This window comes from Lemur catta, chromosome 12, assembly GCF_020740605.2.
Source record: "Lemur catta isolate mLemCat1 chromosome 12, mLemCat1.pri, whole genome shotgun sequence".
Taxonomy (NCBI): domain Eukaryota; kingdom Metazoa; phylum Chordata; class Mammalia; order Primates; family Lemuridae; genus Lemur; species Lemur catta.
In genome coordinates, this window is record NC_059139.1 from 23601182 (window position 1) to 23617244 (window position 16063).

At 33.7% G+C, this 16063-nt stretch overlaps 1 protein-coding gene across 5 annotated transcripts in view; it reads left to right on the forward strand.

Moving 5' to 3' along the window:
- The window catches only part of NIPBL (NIPBL cohesin loading factor), a 185999-nt gene that overhangs the window by 153135 nt on the left and 16801 nt on the right, over positions 1 to 16063 (forward strand). For all 5 annotated transcript variants that reach the window (XM_045566302.1, XM_045566304.1, XM_045566303.1 and 2 more), the window contains 6 exons: positions 7560 to 7668; positions 9078 to 9214; positions 13023 to 13163; positions 13363 to 13456; positions 14234 to 14388; positions 14892 to 14982. In XM_045566302.1, coding sequence (XP_045422258.1) covers positions 7560 to 7668; positions 9078 to 9214; positions 13023 to 13163; positions 13363 to 13456; positions 14234 to 14388; positions 14892 to 14982 — 727 coding nt within the window. The remainder of the gene's footprint in view (positions 1 to 7559; positions 7669 to 9077; positions 9215 to 13022; positions 13164 to 13362; positions 13457 to 14233; positions 14389 to 14891; positions 14983 to 16063) is intronic.

Below are 16063 nucleotides of genomic sequence, written 5' to 3' on the forward strand. Positions count from 1 at the left end.
CTCAAACTCCTGACCTCAAGTGATCCTCGTGCCTTGGCCTCATGAAAGTGCTAGGATTACAGGTGTGAGCCACAGTGCCCGGCCTATGTTGATATTTTTAATCCAAATTTAAGAGACAGGATTTTACTTTTTGATTTTTTTTTTTTCTTCAGGCTAAAGATCTTGGTTCTTGAAGAAATTAACATGTTTATTTGCTTTGCCCTACTTTATGAACAGTAAGATTGCTGAATACAGTTTAGGATTTCTTTGCATTTCTTTTTAGTTATAGCTCACTAGAAATATCACATTAAAAATCTGTCTTACAATAACTTTTTCTGTTTGGTGATGTCAACTTTTTATCCAGTTAGTTTCATATGTTTCTATTTAGCAGTTTTTGACAATATTTTTAGTAATAAACTAATAGTGATATTTTTAACAAGAAACGAACTTTTTTTATTGAGGCATAATGTGCATGCAAAAATATTCGTTAATTTTAGGTGTACAGTTTGATGAATTTTAGTAGTTAAATACAGTCATGTAAGCTCCAGCACAATCAAGATATAGGCTAACACCCTAAAAAGCTTATTCATGTATTTTTGCAGTTGATCCTCTCCCCTTGACCCTAGAAGACCATTGATCTACTTTCTGTTACTATCATTGTACCTTTTCTAGAATTTCATATCAATGGAATCATACAGTATGTAGTCTTTTATGTTTGACTTACTTTACTTAGCAGAATGTTGTTGAGATTCATCTGTGTGGCTAGTATACTAAAATTTTGTTCCTTTTTATTGCTAAGTAGTTTCGGTAGTATGGACATATCACAGTTTTTTATCACTCACCAATTTATGGACCTTTGGGTTGTTTCTAGTTTAGGGCTATTAAGAATAATGCTATAAATTTTTGTGTACAAGTTTTTTTGTGGATGTGTGTTTTCATTTCTCTTGGGTAAATTCCTAGGAATATGATTGCTGGGTCATATGGTGAGTGAGAAACTGCCGAACTGTTTTTCCAAAATGGCCAGACCATTTTGCATTTCTACCAGCAGTGTATGAAGGTTCCAGTTGCTCCACATCCCCACCATTCTTGGTATATCAGTCTTTTAAAACTTTAGCCATTCAGGTATAGTGATGTGTTGTAGTATGTTACTGTTTTTAAAGTTTTAAGATGTCTTTTTTTTAAATACCTTCACAGTGTTTGCCTGTGTTATCATCTATAATGTTAGACTCTCTTCATAAATCATCTTTCATTTCATATTTTTACATGATATATTTGGCATCATTTCCTTCCTAAACCAAATAATTACCTCTATATTGTAGAACATTATTTACCACCTTAGTTAAGTTTATGTCAGCCATTCCATAGGGGATATCATAATAATTTCTAAAAAGGTTCTAAACCACATATTTCATCTAATAATTATAATAAATGATTAAGAATTAAGTATAGCTATCAGAAATGTCATTATTTAGGATGACTAAAAAGAATCTAAAATAATATTCCTGTGTATTATTGGCAAGTTAGAAACAGCAGAGAGATGACCACATTTATAATCTCCTAACAGTGATAGTTTCCCTCTTAACATTCTTTGTATCTTTACACTCTAGTCATGTTTATTTATTTATTTATTTATTGTTCATTAAATTCATGTGCCCTATCCTATGCTTTCTAACTTACTTTTTCCCAACAATTTAGTTCACCAATGACATCCTGACTTTGTGATATAGTTCCTTATACTAGCAGTTTGGTTTCGTAAAAGAAATAAAGTACAAAAATACTTATGTAAATACATGTGAAAGAGATATAACCATTCCTAACAATTATAATACATATACATAAATTTTAAGATGAGCTAGGAAGGATGTAGAGAATGGGCTGCTGGAGTTATTGGAAATTTTTGAATCTAGAATAACTAGTGTTTTGACATGAGCACATACATGCATTGCCTTCAGTCCAATTTCAGATATTTCTAATTTTTATTTTTGGGTTGGGTTCTTTGTAGATCACTGACTCCTCATTCATTGAATATGTTTTCCTAGGGAAATTTGAAGTCCTACAAGAAATAGCTTCAAATTCATACATACACCAAACTGTGTCCATTGACTAAATAATTGCATTAGTATATCCTTTTTAAATGTATAAAGCTGTCATTTCCTTTAATGAATTCATAGTTTTGTTTGTTTGTTTGTTTTTGAGACAGAGTCTCACTTTGTTGCCTGGGCTAGAGTGAGTGCCGTGGCGTCAGCCTAGCTCACAGCAACCTCAAACTCCTGGGCTTAAGTGATCCTACTGCCTCAGTCTCCCGAGTAGCTGGGACTACAGGCATGCGCCACCATGCCTGGCTAATTTTTTCTATATATATTTTTAGTTGTCCAGATAATTTATTTCTATTTTTAGTAGAGACAGGGTCTTGCTCAGGCTGGTCTCGAACTCCTGACCTCGAGAGATCCACTCCCCTCGGCCTCCCAGAGGGCTAGGATTATAGGCGTGAGCCACTGCGCCTGGCCTGAATTCATAGTTTATTATCATTTTTCAGTAGTATGTAGAAGAATAACTTCTATCATGAAGGTCCTCACACTTTTTATTTCTAAAAATACTCCAATTAGTTTAAAACACTACTATAAACTTAACTACCTTCCTAAGAAGCTCCATATAATAGCCTTCAAAAATCACTGTCATAGCCCTATGATAGGTATACAAAAATTGAATTGATTTTACAACACCATTTCATTGTAATTGCTTGTAGTCTAAGACTGGCCCTTTTTTGGTTTATTAGGAAAATACAGGCAATGGAAAAAAAATTGAGAGTAACCCATATGTCATCTATTCTTAGCCTTTGTAATCCAAATCAAGATCTCCTTCTTGAAGTTTACAATCAGAAACTCTATCTCCATCAACCAGTGAATGGATAAACAAACTGATAATTCCATATGACTTAATAGTACTCCATACCAAAACAGGACAGACTATCATACCTACAGCTACATAATGAATAATAAAAACATTAATGCAGCCGGGTGTGGTGGCTCACGCCTGTAATCCTAGCACTCTGGGAGGCCAAGGCAAGCGGATTGTTTGAGCTCAGAAGTTCGAGACCAGCCTGAGCAAGAGCGAGACCCCGTCTCTACTAAAAATAGAAAAGAAATTATACAGACAGCTAAAAACATATGTATATATAGAAAAAATTAGCCGGACATGGCGGTACATGCCTGTAGTCCCAGCTACTCAGGAGGCTGAGGCAGGAGGATTGCTCGAGCCCAGGAGTTTGAGGTTGCTGTGAGCTAGGCTGACGCCACGGCACTCCCTCTAGCCCAGGCAACAGAGTGAGACTCTGTCTCAAAAAAAAAAAAAAAAAGAAAACATTAATGCAAAGTCAAAGAAGCTTTACTCAGAAGAGTACAGATTATTATTCCATTTATACAAAGTTCTAGGAGAGGCAAAACTATTTTGTATTGGACAAAATCAGAAGAGTGGTTGCAAGGGACTGGGGATTGACTGGGAAAGAAAATGAAGAAACTTTCAGGGGTGATAGTAATGGTCTATATCAGTAGTTCTGAAAGTTATCAGCATTACCTAGGGATTTATTAAATATGCAAATTCTCAGGCCGTACCCCCAGACTGAATGAATCAGTCGCTCTAAGGGTGAGGCTCATCATTCTATATTTTAATAATCTCTCCAGATGATTCTGATGCAATTCAAAGATTGAGAATCACTGTTCTATGTCTTGATAGGGATTTGAGTTACAATGGTGAATGCATTTGAGAAAACTAAACAAATATGTAAAAGATTTGTACATTTCATTGCATGTCCATTTTTTAAAAAGGGGGGAGTATACTGATATCTCTAATTTACTTTGAAATACAGCAAAAGCAAAATGGATAGAGGTGTGTTATGTATACAAATACATATGCATATATGTATATGTGCATATTTGTGTGTATGTATTCATCCCAGTAGAGTAAAATGATGGTGGGTAGAGGGTATTCATGGTAAAATTTTTTCAACCTTTTTGTATGCTTAAATTTTCATACCAAAATTTTTAAAGAAGTATTTTTTTAAAAGTACCTATATTACTGGGGATGTTGGTGCCTTTAAAAGATATTTTTTAGGCTGGGGACAGTGGCTCATACCTGTAATCCCAGCACTTGGGACAGCCAAGGCAGGAGGATCACTTGAAGCCAGGAGTTCTCATGACCAGTCTAGGCAACATAGTGAGACCTCTGTATCTACAAAAATGAAAAACAAAAAAATTGGCTGAGTCTGGTGGTGCACACCTGTAGTCCTCACTATTTGGGGAGGTTGAGGCAGGAGGATTGCTTGAGCCCAGGAATTCAGGGTTACAGTGAACTATGATAATGCCACTGCATTCCATTCTGGTTAACAGAACAAGACCCTGTCTCTAAAAAAAATAAATGAATGAATGAATTTTTTAAAAAGATATTTTAAATGAGCAAACTAAATTATAATATTAAAAATTTTATTCACTTTGATTAATTATATATACATCATGAGTATATGGCTGGTATGTGTATGAATGATTAACATTAAAGTAGGAGAAATAATCATTTCAGAGGATACATGAAAAACTTTTTTTATAAAATGTAGTCGCTTGAATGATAACCTAAATAAGGGTAAAATGCATATTCCTTAATCTGACAAAACCAACTATAAAAAATGAAAATCATTCAAAATGGGAAACTCTTAAAAGAGATCTCTTCAAAATCAAGAACAAAAAATATTTGTCAAATAGGTCAAGGTGATTGTAAAACATATATGGAAAATCAAAAGCTAAAAATAACTAAACTACTTCTGAGAAAGCAGGAGCACTGACTTGCCTTAAAAAATATTGGGATTTATTTTTACAGATATGATAATTAAGACAGAGAAGTAATAAATAGACCAATACAAAATAGACCAGTGGAATAGTATAGAGAGCCCACAAAATGGGCCTCACAGATAGAATATGCTTGCTGTAAAACAGAAGTGGCACTGCAACTTCTTTTTATGGAGAAAAGATAGACTTTTTAGTAAATGCGGTTGAATCAACTGGCTATCCATAAGGAAATTTTTTAAAAAGTTGATTCCTACTTCAACTCAAAAGTCAACTCCATGTGTGTTAAAGGAAAACTTTAAAACTTTTAGAAGAAAATATAGGTGAATATATTCTTGACCTTTGTGTAGAGAGGGATTTCTTAAAGAACTTTCAAAAATAATTAACCTGAAAAGATTGACAAATGTTTATAAATCAAAAGACATCTTAAAGAAAGTGAAAACACAAGTTACAAACTGGGAAAAGATATTAAACACACATATAACCAACACATTAAGATTGAGAATGTTAATGAAGAACTACTCTCGGCAGGGTGTGGTGGCTCACGCCTGTAATCCAAGCACTCTGGGAGGCTGAGGCAGGAGGATTACTTTAGCTCAGGAATTCGAGCCCAGCCTGAGCAAGAGTGAGACCCTGTCTCTACAAAAAATAGAAAAATTAGCTGGACATGGTGGTACGCACCTTTAGTCCCAGCTACTTAGGAGGCCGATACAGGAAGATCACTTGAGCCCAGGAGTTTGAGGTTGCAGTGAGACTCCGTCTCAAAAAAAAAAAAAAAAAAACTCCTTTCCTACAAACCAACATAAGTTGAGTCCCAGTAGGTAAACAGGTAAAATTCATGAATAGGAAGTTCATAGAGGAAATAACACATGTGGCCTGTAATGTGTTCGACTTCATTAATAATATGAGAAATACAAATCAAGACCATATTTTGCAGCATTTGAGTGGCAAAAATTGAGAAGTCAGACAATAGCAAATTATAGAAAAAAGATGGATCAAATATAATAGTATCTCTCAAGATTGCTAATTGAGAAAGTATTACAACCACTTTCAAAACAATTATCTCATAAAATTACCTTATTAAAAGCATTATCTTGTGAAGTTGAACGTTCATAGAAATGACCCAGCAGTTCCACTTCAAGTGTGTATGCATCAGGACACATACACAGAAATGCTCACTGTACCCTCAAAATTAGAATTAATCTATCTACAGAAGAATGAATAAGTGAGTTATATTATAGACACACAATGAACTGTTATACAGCAGTGAAAATGCATAAAATACAGCTACATGCAACAACCTGGATTACAGTTAGTGACATAATGTTGAGTGAAAAAGCAAGTCTCAGAAGACTACATCAACTATGCTACCTTTCTAAAAAGTGGAAAATCAAAACTATGAATAGTCTACAGCTTAGACAAATTTTTATGCAAGGAGATCATACAATTTCTGATAGTCATTATCTTAAGAGTGCAACAGGAAGATGGGTTAAGGGAAGAGAGCACATCAGAAGTTTAAGTGATTGGAAATGTTCTTGAGTTGGGTTCATAGTACATCATTATTTATAAATACATTAAAAGAATATATACCAGTGGTGATGGTATGTCATGAATCAGAATTTATGATTAATTTTTTTTGTGTACCTGAAGTCTGAGAGAGCAAAAAGAAAAACCAGGGATGAGAGGATAGTTTTCTACTCCTGCCTAAGAGAGACCAAGCTAGATAGAATGTAATATCAATAGCTGCTTAAGGAAGTGAATTATGGAGTGGGACAAGGTGAATTTTCAGTTCCGAGTTGCAACTTAGTAAGTTGAAGCTGTCTGCTTTATTTGATTTATTTCTTGAAATTAGAGGAAGGGGCAGTGTGTGTGTTCTGTTATTCTGGTAGCTCTCCATCGTTTTAATTACTCATGCATCTTGTAGTGCCATTCATTTCTAGTCTTATGCATTTTTTAAATTTTAAATGAATTTGGATTTTAAATTTTAAACTCCTCAGTCATATTCGCCACATTTCAAGTGCTTAATAGCCACATGTGACTCATGGATATAGATATAGAATATTTTCATTATTGCTGAATGTTATATTTGACAACACTGGAACTCTTCACAGAAGTCAAATGCACATTTGATTCCTTTAATGTCCCCAGAATTATATTAGCTGATTTTATTAGCAAAACAGGTATACCTTAAATGACTTTTCCATTGACCTATGATTATGAAAGATTGAATTGATTTTGGTTATAGTTAGAATGATCTCTATCCCCATCTCATTATTCATAACACTTTTCTAGCATCTTTAATGATTTCAGAAACGATAATGCAGAGAAGAAATCTACCCTTTTGTTTTATAATTGTAAATTTTAAGGTGCAATTCAAATACAGTTACAGTTACAATTATTCTTTAAAATAATTCAACTAATATTGAGTCATATGCTTTGTTTCTGGTTGGAGTAAGGGAGAAAAAGGAAGATCACCTTTTCTATATCTCTGATATTCTGAGTCAGGTCTTATAGCAGTTTAAATATTTCTTACTAAAATCGTTTGAAAGTATTTATAAATTACTGGTTTATAAGATATTTTTAAGCATGTCATATATTTTTGTTTCATTAATTTGCACTTTGAGTATTAAATGTTAATGACAAATTTAACAGGATATTACTTATGGACACATCTAATGTGTTTATATTATTATTGCCTAATGAATAATTATACTGGGATTTTTTTTTTTTATATATATACATATATAGTTGTTGAAGTCCGAAGAGGATTCCTCATATAAACCTGTGAAGAAAGCTTGTACTCAACTTGTTGATAACCTAGTTGAGCACATTCTTAAATATGAGGAATCTCTAGCTGGTAAGACATTTTATATATTGGTCTTTAGTTGATTTTATAAGATATTTTAAAATACTTTGGGCATATTTATCATTTTTGCCTCTGGCTCTGCTTGCCTAATACATTAACTACTTCACCTTTAAATGAAATTTGTTTTTGTTATATAGATATCTATTTGATATTGCATCCTAGATTATGTTTCTAGATTAAGATTGAATAAGATTATTTAGAGCAGTATAATAAAAGCATAGGCCTCATCTCTTCCAGCTGTCTTTCAATAGTATATAATTTTAGATGTCGTGTTGAACAAGAATAAAAGTAAGCCCAGGAGATAATATGTATTTAGCTAAAAGCACTTACCAGAAAACTGATATCTCTTAAATCATATAAAATTTTCTCTCAAAATGAAGTTTTAGCTATTACAAAAATGTTTTTAAAAGATTTGTATCACATTCCTAATATTATTTATAATATCTATCATATTCTGTACCAGTCACAAATCTGAAAGTTTTAATCAATTATAAATAAATAATAAAAATATAAAAATTGATACCAATTGCTTAAAGCACTCAAGACTAACATTACTTTCCATCTCCTAATGCACATTAATGAGAAACAACAGTCAGCCTTGGTCATTCTCCAGAAATGGGGGCCAGTAGCCTCTAACAGAGGTACCATTTGTGACACATAAAGAAATTGCTGATATCCTTTATATTTTTTCTGCAATTTTTTTAATTTTTTTTTTCATTTTCCATGTGTACCTCTTTTTTCTTTTTATCTCCTTGTTCTGTTTCCCCTATTTTTCCCCGTTCTAGAATTTAGGGGTGATACTGGTATCCCTTAATGTTAAAAAGTTGCCAGTCCCCTCTAAAACTTAATTTGTTTCCTAAGAATCAGTGTGTCTCCTAACTAGCAACATTGTCCTCCCACTAGAACAGCATTTTGTTTGACTTTCTGATATAGCATTGGTCCAACTTCTGTTTGTCATTCCCATTTTTTAATTCTTCTACCACAGCAACATCTCTTTTTTCCAAGTACCTTTAAATACACTATCACCTCAGCTAAATTGCTAACTTTCTTTCCTATATTCACTTCCATTAATTTTTAGATATAACCAACACCACATTTATTCCTAAAAGCCCATCCCTAAACTTCCCAACTTCCATTTTACTTTTAACTTCAGTCCTATACCTCCTAGTGTAAAATTTGCCTTCTATACCATGGCCTCTTTGTTTTGTCTTCAGTATATGAATTTCTATAACAAAGAAAAAATGAAATATAGAAAGTCTAGTATCACAAATACTAATCTGTTATATGGAGGCCTATACCGAATCTATTCAGGGGATAATATTTAGTAATTTAAATAACATTCTGAATAATTTCCACTGCCTTGTCATATTTTAGTGTTTTGTTTCTCTTTGTCTTTCTAGACTCTGACAATAAAGGTGTGAATTCTGGAAGACTGGTAGCTTGTATAACCACTTTGTTCTTATTCAGCAAAATAAGACCCCAGCTGATGGTTAAACATGCCATGACTATGCAACCTTACCTTACCACTAAATGTAGTGTAAGTATAGAGCTGTCTTATTTTTCTTCTTACATAAAGCATATATTAAGTGTTTTAAATTTAAAATTCACGTGTCAACCACATTCTCACTGACAGATCAGCTGTGTCATTTATTCAAATACATATGTTCTAATATTTGTAGCATATTATCTACAAACATCAGTTTTCCGATATATTATAAATAAGGTTCAGACTCCATTTCTTTGTAAACTCCTCAAGCCATACCTTCAGTAAATGCTTAATAAATGTTCTAACTATTGTGAAGACCTCCAAGGTGAATGAAGCTAAGTTGCTGTCTTTGAGAAATTTACTATCTTTTGGATTCTGAATTTACTTTTCATTTGTCATTTATAATATGTTATAAATGTATTTTATTTTATTTATTTTTATAATAGAGCAATATATTGAATATGGAAAATCTAATATCATACCAGAGATGTTAGGCTGTTTTATGTTTTCATAAAACAGAATATGAAAATTAAATAAAACATTCCTTGAGTAAAGTAATCCAGCAAATAAAGTAAGATTTAAAAATATATATATAAGCATAGTTGGCCGGGCGCGGTGGCTCACGCCTGTAATCCTCGCACTCTGGGAGGCTGAGGTGGGTGGATCGCTCGAGGTCAGGAGTTCAAGACCAGCCTGAGCAAAAGCGAGACCCCGTCTCTACTAAAAATAGAAAGAAATTATCTGGCCAACTAAAATATATATACAAAAAATTAGCCGGGCATGGTAGCACATGCCTGTAGTCCCAGCTACTCGGGAGGCTGAGGCAGTAGGATCGCTTAAGCCCGGGAGTTTGAGGTTACTGTGAGCTAGGCTGATGCCATGGCACTCACTCTAGCCCGGGCAACATAGTGAGACTCTGTCTCAAAAGAAAAAAAAAAAAAAAACATATATATATATATATATATATATATATATACACACACATATGCATAGTAAAGTGGTTTGTTACAGATGTTAAATTTTAAAATACTCTAAGAAGTTACAAATGTAAATGGTTTTTCACATACTGTGTTCCTAATGTTCCTAAGGAGCTCATTTTAACTGTTTACTACATTTGTTTTGCTGATGTGGTAAGTTTTTTGGTGATCTAAATTACAAATTCTGGTGAAAACCTCGGGACTTCCTGAGAAAACTTTAAGAACTGAGGAGTATAGCAAGGGATTAAAAATACTTAAAAACAACATATGTTACTTCTGAGATGCTAATTCTGTCTTTAGGGCTTGTATTAGATCCAGAGATAAATTGGTTAATATGTAATCTGTGGCCAATAATAACTAATATTTATTGAGTACAGTACCAGGGACTGTGACGAATTTTACATGCATTATTTCATTTCCTCTGTGAGGTAGGAACTATTATTATTTCAGTTTCAGATAAGGAAACTAAAGCTTAGAGAATATAAGTAACTGGCCCAATGGCATATAGCTAACCAGTCCCAAAGTTAGAATTCAGCCCCGTATCTGTCTGCTAGTAGAATCTGGACCATAATGTAACCTGTATAAATAGTCCTTGTGTGATTTTGAGCCAGTATTTTCTGAAAGCAAGATCACTTTTAGAACACTTTGCATATTTTTGTGTCTGTATGTAAACACATATAAAGTGTCATGTAAATAAGACCCATCTCATACATCTCAAACATTTTTAATGTTTTTTGGTTTTGTTTTTCTATTCTATCCTCATCTTTATTTATTCTCCTTTCAGAGTAAACAACCTGGAGTATTCTTATATTCTTTATCCATGATTCTATAATTCTGGACACACAAACATATATAAATGGTTGCCCAGGTTTTTTAAAAATCAAATTATGTTATATAATACCTGTTAGGCCTATCTATTAATCACACATGACCTGGTATATATCCAATTCTTTCTTTTAAATGGCTACATATTCACTTTATGGATGTCCTATGATTTATTTAATCATTTTCCTATTTGGCAGGTATTTACATTGTTTCCTATTGATCACCACTACAAGTAATTTCTTAATAAACTTTCCTATTTATATACCTTTAAGTACTACTGGTGCTTTTACTTTGTTGGGACAGAGTCTTAGAAATGGACTTGCTTGGTTGAGAGAATGATTATTTTGATTTTGATTTTGAATAGATCTTGCCAGATTGCTGGTGGTTACGTTTTATATAGCCTTTTTGAAAAGCTGTATATGACAATCAGTGTCATTATTTTTGTACTCTTTGCCAGTCTAACAGGTGGAAAGGAATAATCATTGCTTCAGTTTCTTTCCCTGACTTCCAAGAAAGTTGAGCATTTTGTCATGATATAGACTAGTTGGACTTGATTTTTTATGAATTGACTATTCATATCATTTTCATATCATTTGCCCATTTTCCTTTTGAATTATGGGGCTTTTTTTCAGTTTTTGAAAACTCTTCAAATAATTTAAATATTTTAGATATTAAACCATCTTACATTATGTTCATTTCAAATATTTCTTCTTAGTATTATATTTTTACTGCTCTTTTCCTTCATGATTTCCATCTTTTTTTTTAAATTTTTCTTTTGGGATTTAAGATATTTCTTTTACTTGATTTTCCAGGCCAATATGTTAGAAAGAAGTTTCAGAAAATGCTGCTACATTTTTTTCTTAAGTAAAATGTTAGCAGTGGTTCTCAAATGAATTCATCCCTTACCCAACAAAAACTCTCCTATCCCTAGACCCACTTTAATTCAAGTCGTATTGCTTAAAGGGATTAAAAATAGGAGATGGCAAGAAATGACAGGATTTCTAAGCTGTTTAGAAAGAAGTATTCAGTTTTTTTTATTTTTAATCCTCTAGGGATCCTAAAAGGAAGGATGGCTGTGAGGTGGGAAAGTTCTTAACCTGTGAGATAATATGCTCAAAAAGTCCAAATAAGTTTCAGTAATCCATTGCTAACAATGAGGAGTGGTAGCCTGACTAGATTAAAAACATACATTGGAAGCTTTACTCCACAAATAAGAACAGTAACTTTGGTTGTCTTTGGCAAGATGAACTGGGTGGCTGGAGAATGGGTGGGAAAGAGACTTTTTATTGTAAATCTTTTGGTACCTTTTGATCTTTTTAAATACTCTACCTCTTTTTTTTTTTTTTTTTTTTTACAACATGCTTAGTTTTTTTAATTAAAAATGTGTTTAAATTTAAAATAAAGAAGCCTTATGTCCAGATCTGGGGTTCTACATTTTTATCTATCATTAAAAAGTTTACCGTAGGGTTTCTCAGCCTCAGCACTATTGACAGTTAGGACCAGATTATTCTTTGTTGTTCGGGGACTGTTCTGGCAACAGGGTTGTTCAGTAGCATCCCTGATGTGTGCCCACTAGAAGCCAGTAGCACCCCCTGCCCTGAGTGCCATTAGGACAACCAGAAATGTCTCCAGATACTGCCACATACCCCTGGACGGGGAGAGGATGCAGCAAACTCACCCCCATTTGAGAACTACTGGGTTAACATACCCCAGCTTGAAAAGTATTAATTGTAAGAACTGTACCAGTCTTTGTACAATAGTGTTAATATATAAATCCTTTTTTAAAGAATTGAATTGTGTTACATTTTAGGGGGAAAAAAGGAACTAGCATTTTGATTGACTCCAAGATCACATGGTAGTGGCAGAGCTAGAATCCAGATTCCTGATACTGTATGTGGTGCTTTTTCTTCCATACCTTAAAAAAAGCTCTTACCTAGTCGACTTTTTTTAAGATGAAACTTTACATGAATTATACCCCACCACAAATACATAAAACTGTACATAGGGTTTCTTTTCAGGTTTTGGGTATTCATAGAGCACTGATTTTATTCTTACAGACACAAAATGATTTCATGGTTATCTGCAACGTTGCAAAAATCCTGGAGCTAGTTGTACCACTGATGGAACATCCAAGTGAAACTTTCCTTGCCACTATTGAAGAAGATCTAATGAAGCTTATCATCAAATATGGCATGACTGTAAGCATTCAGTTTACCATTTCTATATTGATTAGTATATAATTTGCAAATGATAACTTGTAAAATATTATATGTCAGAATTAAGTTCCTATATATTATTATATTTTTAAGTAAATATTTGTAAGAAGCTAAATTTTTAAAATAGTGTGTTTTTACCTTTAACTTTTACCTAAATGATAACATTTTCTGTATCTTTTAGGTAGTACAACATTGTGTGAGCTGTCTTGGGGCCGTTGTAAATAAAGTGACACAAAATTTTAAATTTGTGTGGGCCTGTTTCAATAGATACTATGGTAAGTTCAGTGCCTGAACTTTAAAATTATTATTCTGCTAGGTTCTGCAGTGTATCCAGCTCATTTTAAACAAACCTGATACAAGGCTAGAATTAAGGAAATTATAAGAGGTGTGATTGTCCTTCATGATCCACTCTCAGATGCAATATTTTCTAGTATCTTCAATATTCCCTTAAGAATCCACTATGGGCCGGGCGCAGTGGCTCACGCCTATAATCCTAACACTCTGGGAGGCCAAGACGGATCGTTTGAGCTCAGGAGTTCAAGACCAGCCTGAGCAAGAGCGAGACCCTGTCTCTGCTAAAAAAAATAGAAAGAAATTAACCGGACAACTAAAAATATATAGAAAAAAATTAGCTGGGCATGGTGCCGCATGCCTGTAGTCCCAGCTACTGGGAGGCTGAGGCAGTAGGATTGCTTGAGCCCAGGAGTTTGAGGTTGCTGTGAGCTAGGCTGATGCCACGGCACTGTAGCCCGGGCAACAGAGTGAGACTCTGTCTCAAAAAAAAAAAAAAAAAAAAGAATCCACTATGATTACTTCAGAAATTTACCTCCTCATAAGTAAAAATTGGTAAATTTTCTGCCTGTTATATAAAGTAAAATTTAAATATTTTTTCTTACATTAGTTCTTTTAGGCTCTAAAGAGTGCCCTGATAATTCTAGACATGTTTAATACTTAAAACAGTTAGTAAAAATTGTGATTCATTAGTAGTAATTATTTGAACATAGTAATTTAAAAATGAAGGGTTTATTGTAAGTATAACTTATCTTTATTAGGTGCCATTTCAAAATTAAAAAGTCAGCACCAAGAGGACCCAAATAACACTTCTCTTCTAACAAACAAACCAGCACTTCTTAGATCTCTTTTCACTGTTGGAGCACTATGTCGACATTTTGATTTTGATATGGAAGATTTTAAAGGCAACAGTAAGGTAAAGATTATAATATTACTTGGAATGCTGTGAAACGTAAAACTGTGTGAGCTGAGAATGACTGTAATAATCTGGGATGAAGACAGTGTTAAAGGTGGCTACTTCAGTTAGAATTCTGAAAATTGTTACTCACAGCCTGATCCTTGGACTGGCCTCTGATCCATGAACTATTACTGGTGTATGATAAGATACAAAGTTTCTGTGACAAGTTATATCAGCTTTGTAACAGTAGGCACACTGTTGAGATCAACAGCTGACTTTCTTTTTTTTCCCAATGAAGGGAGCAGTACATTGATTTACATTTTGATGCAAGCTGCTTTGCCACAAACTGGTACTTTAAATGCCACTGTTCTAAAATAAATGGAATTGGTGACTTATTTTTTAGTAAAGTTCACATATGGAAATTCTCATTATTTGCCTTTAGGTAATTTTTTTCCTTTATACTTGAAAATTTATCTAAATTACTCTTCTTGAATACTTTCATGTGGTTTTTTCCCCCTTAGGTTAACATAAAGGATAAAGTACTTGAACTATTAATGTATTTTACAAAACATTCAGATGAAGAAGTACAAACAAAAGCTATCATTGGTCTAGGTAAGTTAAGTCTAAGTTTCTTTATAGTTTTTAGCTGTTTGATATGTGGAGCAAGTTTTTAAATATTTTGAGTCTAAATTGTTGATTTATTTAAATGTATTTCTACTAGCAGTAGGATCTGGCCCATGTAGCATTAGGGATTAAAACACCTGGGATCCATTCTTAGTGACCTCCTAGGTAACCTTGAGCAAATCATTTAAATTCTCTGTTCATTAGTTTCTTCATTAGTAAAATAGAGATAACGGTCTTATCCCTACTTCAGAATATCTTAATACTTATTAAAGTACTCTGATAAAGAAAGATGATGAGGAAGAAGACTGTTCTGTTTGCCTTTTTTTTTTAATGTGAGACAAGGTCTCACTCTGTTATCCAAACGGGAGTACAATGACATGGTCACAGCTCACTGCAACCTTCAGTTCCCAGGCTTAAAAAATCCTCCTGGCTCAAGCCTCCCGAGTAGCTGGAGCTATAGGCACATGCCACCATACCTGTCTAATTATTTTATTTTTTGTAGAGATGGAGTCACACTGTGTTGCCCAGGATGAACTCAAACTCCCTGGGCTCAAGTGATCCTCCTGCCTTGGCCTCCCAAACTGCTGGGATTACAGGGATGAGCCACCATGCCCGGCCCTGTTTGCATATTTTTTAATTGTTCTTTTTCATTGCAAAGCTTTATCACTACATGCAGCTGCCACTTCTAGTTAAAACAATGAGCAGTCTCCACAGACTTTTATGTATATAGAAGCAAATGGTAACGAACCCAGAAGGAACAGTTTGGATATGTACCTTTTCCATATTATTTTTCTAGGAAGCGTTGATGTAATAAAAACATGTTTTGTAGATGGTTAGGGCTATATGGCTTATAATTAGAGTATGGGGTAATAGGAGGAGAATAGCGTTAAAGTATCTGCATTGAATGCACTTAAAAAAATATTTAAGAACAATCTGGGTTTTGATTTTTGTTGTTGGTATTTGTTTCGTACAAATACAGTTGGCCCTCCATATCCCTGGGTTTCCCATCTGCGGATTCGAGTAACCAAGGATTGAAAATATTCAGAAAAAAAATTAGATCTGTACTGAC